The sequence below is a fragment of the Cydia splendana genome, chromosome 22, assembly GCF_910591565.1.
Source record: "Cydia splendana chromosome 22, ilCydSple1.2, whole genome shotgun sequence".
Lineage (NCBI taxonomy): Eukaryota > Metazoa > Arthropoda > Insecta > Lepidoptera > Tortricidae > Cydia > Cydia splendana.
Window position 1 is genome coordinate 9,407,156 of NC_085981.1, and position 15,458 is coordinate 9,422,613.

The 15,458-nt window shown below is 35.4% G+C and overlaps 1 protein-coding gene across 5 annotated transcripts in view; it reads right to left on the reverse strand.

Annotated features, from left to right (window-relative positions):
- The window catches only part of LOC134801471 (solute carrier family 41 member 1-like), an 86,995-nt gene that overhangs the window by 33,249 nt on the left and 38,288 nt on the right, over positions 1–15,458 (reverse strand). The window contains exon 1 of one of the 5 annotated variants that reach the window (XM_063774073.1): positions 4,386–4,565. The exons of the other annotated variants lie outside the window; for them this stretch is intronic. Coding sequence (XP_063630143.1) covers positions 4,386–4,467 — 82 coding nt within the window. The 5' untranslated portion in view covers positions 4,468–4,565. Of the gene's footprint in view, positions 1–4,385; positions 4,566–15,458 lie in introns of those variants that run through there. 5 annotated transcript variants of the gene reach the window in all.

The following is a 15,458-nucleotide window of genomic DNA, read 5'->3' on the forward strand; positions in this document are numbered from 1 at the left end:
ACAACAGAACTAATAAACATGTTATAACTTTACCGCAGCAAAAACCGCTTGCCCCTCATGTCGCTGCGACAGCGTTGCATTCAGCATCTAACAACGACAAGGTTCTAAGTGCACTGGGGAAAGTTAATCAGGTCAGCAGCGTCAAGGTTCCGCCTCGATTTTGTTTTGTTGTTATACGTAACAGTGTTATTTGCAAAGCTGACCAACTATTGTGGCTCAAACCAGTACTTTGGGCAAAGTGGCTTATGTGTGAAAGCAATCATCGTATAAGATGTGGCAAAAAATTTAACTGTTCGGTGGATAACGTCGGTAAAACCAACCGTGGTCGATAAACTTCAAAACTTCACCTAATAGACATATTTTTTTCAAATTTTCGATATGGAAATTTGATGTCGCGTACAAGTCTCCAGTACTCTTACCACGAGTCACTGGCAGAGTGTCAATAATGACACATTATTCACTAGCTTGATGCGTAACTTAGTTTTTATGCATCTCGATCGTACTCTGGTACACCTATATTAAATAGTGCGAGCGAGATGTATAAAAGGAAGTTACGTAGACGTTAGTCAATAATTATGTCAGTTTTGACACTGTCAGTGATTCATGGTAAGGCTACTGGTTAATTCTGGCAGTGTTATAAACTTATAAAGGTGCTTCGAAAATGCAAACATCTCGTTTAGTCACATCTCGAACGCATCAAAGGTTTGAACGCTTTTGTCACTATTCCTTGACGCTTTCAAATATACTTAATCGTGCTTTTCTACGAATACATATATACCGGTCTATACAATAGTTAAATCATATTCAACGGTATCTTTTTACCCTAACAGTTTTTAACGATTCACGGTTAGTTTCATTAGACTTATATCGACCGGGATATGAACCGTGAACCGTGATTACCTTTTGTATTGTTTTCGAGCTCCCAACAAAAGCTTGAAAACAATACAAAAGTTAATCACGATTCACGGTTCATATCCCGGTCGATATAAGTCTAGTGATCCTTTTACCCTGATAAACCCAACCCAAAGGCTTATTTATTCCAATTTCGATAGATTAATATTGCTACGAATTTAAGAGTCAGGTTATACTAGCCACAAACTTACTGTGGAGGGTAATGTTTGTGAATAGACGTAAACAGTAATAGTAATGGTATGTAGGGCAATAAGTTTTCGGCTTATACTCGGTCGTACAATAACATAATTAAGTTGCCTACGATATGTAGGTTTTACCGATTTATATTATTAAACTACGTTTGATAGTTTGATATGACACTAGAACAGGGTAGCCGAACAGCTGTTATTGAACGTTGAATGAACGTTATAATACTTATAATATGAGAGTGAATTGCAAAAAAAATGTACATAGTTAAGCACCTGTAATTTTAATAGTCTAAAGTTAATTGATTCCATTTTGTTACCACAGTAAAGCCATTTCTATTTAAGTTAGATGGATGAAAGTGTTTTGGCGTATGCTTTAGACTTATATAGACTTATATATATGATGACCGGTCTGGTCTAGTGGATAGTGACCCTGTCTGCTAAGCCGATGGTCCTGGGTTCGAATCCCAGTAAGGGCATTTATTTGTGTGATGAACACTAATATTTGTTCCTGAGTCATGGTTGTTTTCTATGTATATAAGTATGTATATCGTCGCCTAGTACCCATAGTACAAGCTTTGCTTAGTTTGGGGCTAGGTTTGATCTGTGTAAGATGTCCCCTAATATTTATTTATTTTTATTTTTATATGTGTACGAATTAAGTACAATAAATACAATTTACAAAGTTAATTTTCGTATCACAAATGAATCAATTAAGTTAAGAGTAAGACTAATCACAGCTTCTTAAGTGCGATTAATTACGTACAATTTTTTGCAATTCACTCATAAATATAATAATTTACGCGATGTGTTTGTGCAGTCGAACACATGCCAATTAACAATATTAACAATAGAATAATCATGTCAATAAAGTTAATTATAGATAGAATAGGTACAATACTGATTATTGGCACACCTCAGTACAAGATACAGCTAATTGTACGATGTTTACTGACAATATGTAAACCTTATTGTTAAGATATTAAATAAGTCCATAGTTGGACAGTAAAGAGGTAATACTAGAGAAACAATATTATTTGTTTTGAACACGAGGCTGGGATGTTTCCATATTGATAAATATAATTATATTACGTATAGATCGTGTCAAGCGCTGGTGGCCTAGCGGTAAGAGCGCGCGACTTTCAATCCGGAGATCGAAATATCATCATTTGATATTTACTAGTCGCTTTTAGGTGAAGGAAAACATCGTGAGGAAAGCGGACTAATCCCAATAAGACCCTCTGGGTTGGAAAGTCAGATGGCAGTCGCTTTCGTAAAAACTACTGCCTACGCCAGTTCTTGGGATTAGTTGCCAAACGAACCCCAGGCTCCCATGAGCCGTGGCAAAATGCCGGGGGTAACGCGAGGAAGATGATGATCTAGAATATCTAGATCGTACCAGGCAGTTAACGACCTGATAATGATAATTATTCAACTTTATTATAGAAGAATACAAAACAACATTAATTTAGTACATTTTTAATGGTTTTGTTAAATTCCAGTCACGGAATTTTTTATAGGTAATTTATGTTCCACCTGAAAGCAAGTCTATGTTCCTAACAGATTAAAAATTTTAGGATAAATATATGAGAACGTTTTGTAAAATTATATTTAGTAATTACCAAAATTGCATTTCTTGTTGCAGCGTCAGCCGAATGCACCCGAATCGGTGGGCCAAATTGGTTTCGAAAATGGACACCGCAGTTTAACCGGGGCAGAGATGGCAGGGGCAGACCAAAAAAGAGACGACCTCGACGCATTTTGCATGGACTAAAATCAATTACCATTTGGTGACCAAATTTGGAAAACGGACGAAATGATTTTTTTTTAACTCTAAGTAGATGGCGCTGGATAGGACATGTTTTACGAAGGTCAAACAACCACTTAACCAAGCAAGGGCTGACTTGGAAAATTCCCGGAAAAAAGAGGGCAAAGTCGCCCACGTACCACTGGCTCCAATTTCACCACGGTGACAGGTACGACAATTGTAAAACATCACTGTTGCTGACGTCACAGGCATCCATGGGCTACGGTTACCGCTTACCATCGGGCGGGCCGTATTCCTGTTTGCCACCATCATTGTTTTATTAAAATAAACTTTATTATATCGGAAAAAACAGATATTTCCCTTGCTAAGTTTATGACAATTGTCACAAGAAACACTACAATTGTCACGAAATTCCGACATATAACTCATTACCTGTCAAGAATTACCTACAATTCTTCTAAATCTTGACAATTGTCAGAAACTTCGCAAAAGAAATATCTGTTTTTTTTCCGATATAATAAAGTTTTTTTTAATAAAACAATGATGGTGGCAAACAGGAATACGGCCCGCCCGATGGTAAGTGGTAACCGTAGCCCATGGATGCCTGTGACGTCAGCAACAGTGATTTTACAATTGTCGCACCTGTCACCGTGGTGAAATTGGGGCCAGGGAGGCGCACAGTGGAAAAGTAGACTGCACCAGTTGGCCTCGGCTGGGCGGAGCTGGAGGAGGCCGCGCTGGAAATCCCTTCTGAGAGCCCTATGTCCCTGACGAGGGATTACAGGATATCATCATCATCATCAAGTAGATAGAACCTCAAACTAAATACAAAACAGAAGATGAAATTGAGAAGTTAGGTAGTGATTTACGAAACACTAAGTAAATTCTTGAATAAAAAACGTTTACCTCTTAAACTTTTGACATAAGCACGGTAAACTTGCTTAACATTGCCTAGTATGCCAAACATTGCCAGCAGTTTATTTCTAACTTCTACCTAAATGTTAGACCAGTCAATATTTGGCATTTTACGCAATGTTGTGCTACGGTACGTCCATAATAAAATTTGTTTATAATAATTAGTAAAGATGGCACCATAAACATGATTATCAACTGCGTCATGTGTGTATGTTTGTTGGTTCCCTAAATTCCATAAACATAAAACCTATACAACAATAACGTTGCGTATTAGAGAATATTGTATTACTTACTACAGTTACTACCGTCTGCCCGCGACTTCGTGTGTGGGTCTCCATTGTGTACAGACCTCAAACTATCTCCATACAAAAATTAATCTAAATCGGTTCAGCGGTTTAAGCGTGAAGAGGTAACAGACAGACAGACAGAGTTACTTCCTCATTTATAATATTAGTAGGGATTTATCAGAAAAACCATAGGAATTTCATTATAGATACACCGTACAGCAAATCTCACAACTCATAAAATAGAACAATAACGTACCTACACCGAAGAATAGTCAAGATAATGATAACAATGATAATCTACACAAAACTATACATTACCTATAGTGCTATATCCATTCATCCTATTGAAATATCCATCTATAAACAACTCCAATTTAGCGCCCATATTTATCAACGACATCTTGACACTCCACTTTTATTTATCAACACACTTCACTTTGGCAAATATCTATGGTACGTATTACTTTTAAAATGCCAAGGACTTAAACTGACTCTTTGAGCCTTTGGCGTTTATTTCACGATTTATTCACCGAAAACACTCACAAGTAAAATTTTTAAGCAATTTTACAAGTAAACAACTTTTGACGGCCTTTTTTTGGCAATAATTTCACTTATTATTCACTAAAAACACTCACAGCTACCAGCGTCGTCTTATCATTGATAACTTATCACAATTACATTTTCGACTCGTGATTGGTTGACTTTTACTATCAGTTTTAAACACAAATCCACGTTACACCTACTACCGTCTGAGAAAGAATGGCGCGCATTGGACCGGGCGATTTCCTGAATCGTAGCAAAAAAAGCATTTCCTTAGCAAAGTTAATTAAATGTTTAATTTGTATTGATACGTGCGAGCTCTGGCCAGACACTGTTCTGATTAACAAGTGATTTATTTAGTTGTTACATAAGGCACGTCCACTCACATTTTAAAGTCACGGTTACGTACAGGGCCATACTTTGTCTGTGTGTCGTCATGCCCGCATGGGTAGATTAACTTTTTTAGGACGAAGGAAGCGATTCTGATTGTAATAACGGTTATAAATATGATATGGATTTGTTACGGATATGATATGTCAAAGTCAAAAGAGAAATTTCTTCAACCAGAAACAGCCAAAAAATCTTGAGTTGACTTGACTTGACATTACAATCAGAATACGCGTTAAGAGCCCATCAACGTGCACACTAGCGCCACTGCTAAATAATCGTGATTATTTAAATTTAATGAAAGATATTTAAAAAAGGAGGCGTCCAAAGTTAAAACGGCCGTTTTTGTTTTGAGTTCCTAGATCGACGAATCCAGCAACATAAAAACTAATTTGATGTATTCAAAAGGTACTTAAATACAAAACACAGTACGTAGCGGCCTCCTTTTTTAAATATCTTTCATTAAATTTAAATAATCACGATTATTTAGCAGTGGCGCTAGTGAGCACGTTGATGGGCTCTTAAGGGCTTATTAGATATATCCGGTGGCCGGACACTTTCTGCTGAGAGGGACAGAGAAAGGTAGATGTAATAAAACGTTAAGTGTTTGTTTTTAATACGAATAAGCTATCTTGCAGTTGTGTGTTTACCTTACCTACGATTGTTAAAAAGCTAGAGAAGTTTTTTGTTATTCTAACTATACATACTTACAAGTTCCTATACCTATAATTGCTATACATATTTGCTATAGACGAGAGAGGTATTACGAATGAATCGGGAGGGAAGTAACGGCAGAGGAAAACCGAGGAAAATGTGGATGGACTGTGTGAGAGATGATATGAAACGAACGCAAGTGAATGATGAGATGTCGGGCGACAGAGAGGTATGGAAGAGAAAGACATGCTGCGCCGCCCAAGTAACATTTTAGTCCTATAATTTTAGTTTTTATCGCTAAAAGCTTGTATAGACGTCGTATTAAGGTTTCAGAGGTGACCACCTGTCGTATAAAAGCGCTTGGCAACACCTTTTTGCTCTATAGGCTTATACAGCTAATATATTCTATAAGCAATTGATGTAAAGGTTTATTTCATCATTTTATAGAGCCGTTATAGGCGTGTACTATAACAGGTTCAAATATAACCACTATAGAGCAATATTACTGTATAATAGTATTTGGAATCACTTTTATGCAACTAATTTGCGCTATTAAGGTTCCCTGCCAAGCCGCTATAGTTTTGTGTTTTAACAGTGACAAAAACCCAACTATACAACGATTTTAGGATATAGTGGCTTTAGAGATCACTGCTATAGTACATAATACTTTAGTAGTTTGCGCTATTAAGGTTCCCTGCTAGCCGCTATCGTTTTGTGTTCTAACAGTGACAAAAACCCAGCTATACAACGATTTCAGGATATAGTGGCTTTAGAGATCACTGCTATAGTACATAATACTTTAGTAGTCATATGAACACTATTATAGAACTGTTTTGCTCTATAGTAGCGTTTTTGGGACATATTTATAGCGTTAAAAAGCGCTTTAGTAGTTTTTAAATCCCTATTATATCTCATCGCTGTAAACGTCACAATGACTCTTTTATATCACAAAACTGTTGTATAGTGGTTTTGTTTTTTCTTTTAAAAGACAACAGCGTTATAGTTGAGTTTTTATGACTTTTATAAACCGAGTTAGATACATAAAGGTAGAAAACGACTACTTGTAAATGATAAATTTGATCTGTAATGGCTACTTATATCTTGCTTATATAAGTTCAGGCCTAAGCCACATAATGTGGTTCTGTACAAAATATTTATATTTTTTAATGAATTGATAAAAAAGACCCCAGTGATATTAGTGACTGTAGGTGAGATTTATCATCAATGATTTAATACAAGCATAAAATCGTGACGGTTTAGATATTTATCGACATCCATTATTAGCACATTTTTTTTACCAATGACACTGAAAAAGGAAACAACAGTAATGACTACATCTAAATTAAAAAAAAATCCTATATCTTTCTAAAGAGTTTGAAGGTGTAACAGGGTCACAGCAAAATTCTTTTGGAACCCTAATTTTAATCATGATGGCGGTGAATATTTCGTCGTAAGTTCTAGAGTTAGCCTATAAAAGCGTCGGATTTACTTCTTGGCTGTATAGTAGTAACTATGGTGAATATGATAATATTTTATTAAATTATTTTATTAAAAACATAAATAAATCGAGGGGGCATTTAAAATTCCTCATTAAACTAATACTATTCTAACGGTAAATCTTCCGTCCCATATACTTTTTGCACTAAGGACCGAATTATTCGACATCTAAATGGCGCATATTAATATAAAGTCTTTACTTATCACCATTTTACTTAGTACCGTTTTTGTGAAGTAAACACACAACAAAACCACTCACAACAGTTGATGGAAAACTTGATAGCAAATTTCGTAGTAAAGGAACTATGAATTCTACAATAGTATAAAAAAGCACTATAATACAATTTCAAATACTACTATAGTATAAAACAAGCACTATAATGGAATCTCAAATGCCACTATAGTATAAATTAACACTATAATGGCGTTACTGACAACAAATTAGCACAAAAGTGATCATCACATCACTTTTATAGACCTAAAACGTCACGACTGACACTGCTACAGGTCTACTATATCACTGAATGGCACATAAGATGCGCCATTTCGGCTTTATACAATCTTCTTTGGTCTTTTATAGGACCTTAGGTGGTATTTGGGAAACGTTCTATCGACTACTATAGAACCACAAATTGTTACTTGGGCGACCCCTAGTGAATGGGAAAAGGCAAGAGAATGATGATGATTTGTTACCTAATCGGGTGACAAGAATTGTTTTAATAATTTCGACGAAAACAATACTTGGAAAAATAGTTTTCCTGAGTTTTCTCGATTTTTCAGAAGCAAAAATACACCTAAAAATTACTCAAATAGCATCGTTTTCCCAGTCACATAAAAATTTTAATAAAATACAATATTGTGTATTTTTCGAAAATAAAACTAGGTATAAGTAACAATTTGAGCGTACCTACTACCTATCAACAAATTCATTAACATTTTCCGAATTCATTCAGTATTATCTTATTTAATTAAGCACTTCAAAGCATTTCATGCAGATAAAGTACACCCACGTTAAATAACTGGTTTCAATAAAAACCGGTATTTTTAGTTCGTTATTTAACCACTATATGTACTTATGTCCTGACCGTTTTACTTGCAAGAATAGGGGGTATTACTACAATGTTCTGCCGCCAGAGAGCAGCACTACGCTAGCTAGTAAACCATAGAGTAACTTATACATACTGTGCCTTAAACTGTTTGACAAGTTTTCACAGACAATAAAATATGACATTGATGCACCAAGGCGGTTTGTTAACAAGGGCCTACCGGGAAACGCGAAAATCGAAATTTAGTTATCTGCCTCTTTAGCTAGAATATGCAAGAGTGATGAGAGGTTCGATAACGAAATTTCGATTTTCTTTTTTCGGCGGTAGACCCCTAGATTGTGATGGATTTTGGTAGTGGCGCCCCCTACGCAGAGTTTCGCGTAATATTACCTATTAGACTTCCGAATCCCTACTATAGTCGCACCAAGAAAAGTCTGCAGCGGATTTGATAGCCCACGCAGTGTAAGTGTTATTTATACGTCATAATTTGATAGAAGTTTGACATTTAAAATGACATTTTATTTTTTACTGTGTCTCTTCCTCTCTTAGTAACCATCATTCTGTTTGATAAGCTTAGCGTCTATGTAGTGTTAGTAAATTAACAATTGTATTTAGTACCTTAAGAGTAGTTAAGTGTAGTATATTCCTGTTATATATGTTTTAGTGAGAGCTGTTAAGGAAATAAGTGAATGTCCTTAGTGTGTCTCTGTAAACTTATCTCCTGCTCACTTATTTCTGTTTGCTTTCCAAATAAATAAATAAATAAATAAAACTTGCACTGCGTAAGTGCGTAGGCTATCAAAATCGCTGCAGACTTTTCACGGTCTGACTCTACAGATTTATTACGAAAAAAAAGTTTCATTATGAATGCACCCTATCCTCATCATATCATAGTAATTTATTATTTTAGGGGCTCGAACTCCTCATTAAGATAAAGTAATTTATGCCGCCGATAACAAGAAAAGGTACAATTACCACCTAAGATATGTAACAATCATGTACATATTTCAATTCAAATTATTTATTCGCGAAATACAGGGGACATCCGGTTTTAACAAGTTAATGGTGTCCTTAGAGCATTTAGTAACTGGAGATGTCATCGCTGTCATTTTCTTTACGAAACAGTCTGCTGATTTTTGCGGGGGAGGGGACGTCAAATGTATTGCTATTTCTACATGATTTGTACGTAACGTACATATAACCATGTCAGTCCATACAAAAGTTTGCACAATTGTACAGGATTTTCGGCAGAGGGGTAAGCTCTTAATGGCCACTCCAGTTATTAAATGCTCTAAGATGGTATCATTACTTAATTGTTTCTTAGTTAAGTATAATTATTCTTATTTAATTTACAATTATAATACAATTTAGTGGTCTATATTTAGATTACAGAGAATATTTGCGCAATTGCTCCGATTGACCTTAATTAAATAGGTTTTAAGACTACCTACCCTACTAATATGACTGTTAAATTAAATTTCTTCCATTACACGCAGAAATATAGCCGGTCAAATAACTTTGTTCGTAGAAGAAGGCGTGAAATTCAAGTTTTATATGGAACAATAACCCCTTGGCGCCTAATTTTTTTTTAAATTTGCCGCTATTTTCTACTGGCGGAATGGCTTGACAGACTTTAAATGCATACCGGACATGTTTGCTTATTGTACATCATAATCATAACAATGAACGAAGTGAACGACATTTGACGGAAGTGGCATTCGAACATTGAAAGACTGATCTTGATCTAATATTACTTGTAATTACAGATGTGCAAATTCCAGATTGTTTGTTCCGAAAAGTTGTCGGTAACTTCAGAAAATCGTAATATCGGATCAAGAATTAATTATGACGTTCGAATGCTGCTCCAGGAATTGAGTCCTGTAGTCCAATAAACTTTCATTGTTTTCCTTCTATCCGTACTATAATTTTAATGATGTTTTTTTTCTTAGTTTAAGTGTATTAAACTATTTTAAGCCCATCTATTTATACCTATGTATGAATGTAGCTAGTTAAATATATCCATAATTAGCACAAGTGTGAACTCTTGCCCCCGTATTTATACAACTTTACGGGCCTTTAGTTAAATTATGTTTTATCCCCGTCTTACAAATACATAAAGTCAAAATGACAGATAAAGACAAACGATGATTAGCTAATTGAGATTTGTAGTGCGTTTTGAATAAAAGATTATTACTGATTGTTGATAAGCCTCGACGAAAACGTAGTAGTTTCAACGATAATCGCTAGATGTCGCAAGTGGTAGATGCTAGTGCGCATAATCTTATAATTACATAATATGAAAAATCTTGAAGTAGACGAAAGTTTGATATTATTTAAAAAAACAACGTTTAAATCATCATTTTCAAATCAATGTTTGTAAAAACTATTCGAAATTGTTTAAAATTTTCGTAAAATATCGAGTAAGATGCAATTAGGCAACTTCTAGGCAAATATTTATTTGCCCTAGCAAAAAATATATTAGTAGGTAAGCCAGGAATTGTACTAAGTACATGGGCCATCTAAATAACTAGTACCTACCTAAGTGTGACGGGTACCTTACCCGATAAAACCCGTGGGTGTTTAACTAAACTTAACGGTTTAAATGTATATTTATTGTAATCTAAACGTAAAACTATACTTGAACATAAACTAAATATGAATAAATAAACTACCTACTGAAACCCATCCCGGCTGTCCCCTACCATTTATTGTAATTGTTTGTGTATTAAAAATAAAATAGTTCTTTAATATGATATCCTTGAGTTGTATTATAATAAGGTTAAGAGCCCATCGACGTGCACACTAGCGCCACTGCTAAATAATCGTGATTATTTAAATTTAACGACAGCTATTTAAAAAAAAGGGGCCGCTACGTACTGTATTGTGAATTTAAGTACCTTTTGAATACCTACATCAAACTAGTTTTTATGTTGCTGAATTCGTCGATCTATGAACTCAAAATAAAAACGGCCGTTTTAACTTTGGACGCATAGATTGACAAATCCAGTAACATAAACACTAGTTTGATGTATTCAAAAGGTACTTAAATACACAATACAGTACGTAGCGCCCCCCTTTTTAAATAGCTGTCGTAAAATTTAAATAATCACGATTATTTAGCAGTGGCGCTAGTGTTGCACGTTGATCAATTTTTCCACACGCCCAAGGCACGCTACAGTATAATAAATTATACTCGTTAATTACATATTTACGTCAAGCCTACTGATTACATTCATAGGTACCTACTATAATATAATAATAAAACAATTAATATAATATTACATATCGTTTTATTAAGCAGGCGTTCGGTTTTTTATCACATAGCCCAGTATTTATAGTTCATCGCTTTCACCCAATAACCTAGTTCATTTTAGATTTCATCAACTCTCATTAGTCCTTACACCCTGGCGGGTGCTGCCTCTGCGTGCGTCCCATGACACGGGCAAGGGCAGCATCCGCTCAGTATACCTCCTTAATAATAATTTCAGCCTAATATATACGTCCCACAGCTGGGCATAGGCCTCCTCTCATGCGCGAGAGAGTTTGGGCTATAGTCCCCACGCTAGCCCAATGCGGATTGGGGACTTCACTGACACCTTTGAATTTCTTCGCAGATGTATGCAGGTTTCCTCACGATGTTTTCCTTCACCGAAAAGCTAGTGGTAAATATCAAATGATATTTCGTACATACACTGAGAGAAAAATCATCACCAGGAATTAATAAACAGTTCTGTACTGGGGGAAAAAATGAAGTTTTAGTAGTAATCATGGAAGTTTCACTATTTCTGTAAAATTTATTTATTTCTACAAACAGCTCAGTAATACTAAATCTAATTTCAGCAAACAGACTTTAGTAAATGGAGCATTAAACAAAGTTCAGTATTTGTTACAATCCATTTTTATTACTACTAAAATTCTCCGATTTTTACTAGTAAAGTTTGTGATTTTTGGAAAAAAGCATCTGTGATTTCAAGTTATGATTTTAGTAAATGTCTCACTTACATAGTTTTGTAATATCTAAAAAACGAGTTCGCGGGAATAACATTACCCCATTTAAAATAACAATTCAGTTGTTACTATAGCGACATTACAAAGTTTACTCGTATTTAGTAGATAGACTTGTTGTGTTTATGTTCATTGTTGTACCAATCACTAAACGAGTTTTGTAATACCAACACAGCGAAACGAATGTTAGTGATTTTAGTAAAATTTACTACTTGCTACGTTCATTTGGTTAGAGTTAGTATTGTGTCGGATGTCGGGCGGGCGTGTCTCGTGTCTTCTTTGTTTAATACTTAAGTTAAATAATAAATTTAGGATATATTGTGGGCCATGGACATATTAACCCGCGACCTACCTACTGTGTAGTTGGGGTCTACAGGAATATATTGTTCTGCAACTTCGAGCTAGCTGTTGTTATTCTAGTCATAATGACATCATAGGTAAATCTAAACTGTTTGCAATTCCAACCTCCCTAGCACAGGTGCGCCGCGAGAGCATGTTGCGCGCGTAATAACTACTAGTCTCTTTCTGACTGTATGAATAAGAAAGGAATGGGTAGAATATCTCGACAGGCTTTTATAGTGCCTCTTTAGTACAGAGATATACTACCAAATGCTTTTTTATTCATACAGACAGAAATAGAGACGGGTAGCTACCACGCGCGCGACATGCTCTCGCGGCGCCCGTTTGCTAGGGGCGGAGGAATTGCAAACAGTTTAGTTTTTGCCTGTGACGTCATTATCTCTAGAATAACAACAGCTAGCTTGGAATCGCAGTACAGTTTAGTAAAACCTATGACGTCATCGTCTCCGATATTGCTAAAGCACGCTTAGAATTACAAAACGGTTAGTTTTCACCCATGACGTCATCACCTCCGATATTGCTAAAGCACCTCTCGGAATAACAATACCAAATTTCTGAAATTACTCTAGCATACTTCAAATTACAAATATAGAAGTTGTATTTCCTACTAAATGGAAATTGCAAAAGTCAATTTGTTCCTATTAGTTGACTCTCCTTGTCCCCGGATTAAGTTTTATTTTTGTAATTCTAAGTGTGTTTTTGTTAGTTTTTTGTCTCAGTGTAAGTTCCGAAAAACTCATTGGTACGAGCCAGGATTTGAACCCGTGACCTCCGGATTGAAAGTCGGACGTCATATACTAAATACTGCCCAGTATTTAGTCCATCGCTATGTGATAAGTTAATATAAATTACATAGTTAATAAAGGAGCGCACAGATTACCAGTTCGCTGGACGATATCAGCCTGTCAGTTGTTCGGTGCTGCGAACAAATGCAAATTTTGCGTGTAACTGACAGGCCGATATCGTCCGGCGGACTGGTAATCAGTGGGCCCCTTAAGATACTATTGTATTAAGGTTAAGGTAAGGATAGTTGCTAAGTGACAATAATTAGAAAATAAAACCAAACGCCTACTTAAGAGCCAACGGGAGTGGTCATTTCTCCATACAAACGTACTCCTCATTTTCCTCCGTGGTTTTTGAAGCTAGAGCAATGATTTTTTCAACACAGATTAATATTGTCAATATCTGTGTCGGACCGTTTTGCTTTTTTTGATATTTTTGTTTTTTAAGGCGCTAGAGCCCTTCAAAAATGGCCAAAATGGCCTAATTGACTATGCCGCAATGAGAGGCGTGGCATTCAAAACTGATATCAATTAGCCAAAAAAGCAAAACGGTCCGACACAGATAATTTCATAATCATTTAGATTTCCAAATTTGGTTACGATTGGTTAAGTTTTGGAGGAGGAAACAGAGGAGTACGAAACCTCGATTTTTGAGATTTTTACGCAGGATTTTTCGCCTTGTCCTTATCGCACTACTTTTAGGTGCCGCTTCCGTTAGCGAGACGGGTATATTTACCTAAAATATTTAAAACTCAGCTGTTTCGTCTTAATGAAGTCAATCGATCCTTGATGGGTAAAGACAAGCAATCAATTAGAATAAAACTTTCAAACTATGTACGTAATGACACTAATAATCATTACAAATAATTCTAATATTATCAACTTAATAAATTTCTATGTAATCTATAATCTATTACTATCTGTGGATTATTTAATACATTTTTAGTAGACTAACGAAATCATCGGATGATGGATAGGCATACAGCTGGGCAATAGTAGGGGATTAATAAGTATTATTGAGGACACTTTTAAATATGATATAATCACAATATAATAGATTATAAATAGGTACATAGGTACCTAAATAAGATGTATCCTAGTTGGTGGAAATAAAAAAATAATACAACTTTTTCATACACGAATTGGAAATCAAAATACACAGAAAAGCACATTTTATCATACAAACGTTATAGACTGTTTCTACCCTAAATTATAAATAAAATAAATAGCGCCTCATAGAGGCTTCTGGTGACCAGAAGGCTGGCCAATATTTTACCCAACGGATCAGCATTGCCATCCAGCGGGGTCAGTCGCGGATGGTCTAGAACGCAAAATGACTAGTGTAATATTTTGTCTACATCGCAAACGGTCCAGAACGCAAAATGCCCACTTTTTATATCACCACATTTTACATAGATAGGTTAGAGTCGTTAGGTACCTATCTTCAAATGGCCGAAGGCCAAATAGCACGCTTCCGCGGGGCTCCGTCGACATGGCTTTAAAGTTAAGATAAAACGGAAAAAAATATGTGGGCATTTTGCGTTCTAGACCGTTTGCGATGTAGACAAATTGCGATATAGACAAAATATTCCAGCGGGACAATGCGGATGCAGATCAAATTTTATATTTGTAAGTTTTTAGTGTTTTTATTATGTTATAAAAATGTTATTAAAAATAGAATAAACAAAGTAATTAAAACGATAATCATCACTTAATGAGGACCTTCCCATTTAAATAATAATTAATCAAGTTTTTTTCATTAATCGGGTGATAGTGGCTTTGCTGATTAAATTGATTGATTGTTTCTAATTGCTAATTAAATTCTGATATATTTTAAATATCAGATTTAATAAACGAGTGCAATCCGGTACTGAAATGTTTAAATGTATATCTACACGATAACATAAAGTTTTAAGAACAGAAAACTAATCAAAAAGGCGCCTATTTTGGGTGTTATAGTTTGCAGATTTCTAACAGGCCCCGACGGCTAATCCTTTGTGTATTGTTAAATAAAACCGCACGTGCTACTTACCTGCAAAAAAAGGGTCTTAATTATTCTAATTGGCACCTGAGCGCGGGCTAGTCCAACATTCAATAAAAATTTTCCAAAAAAAAAGAAA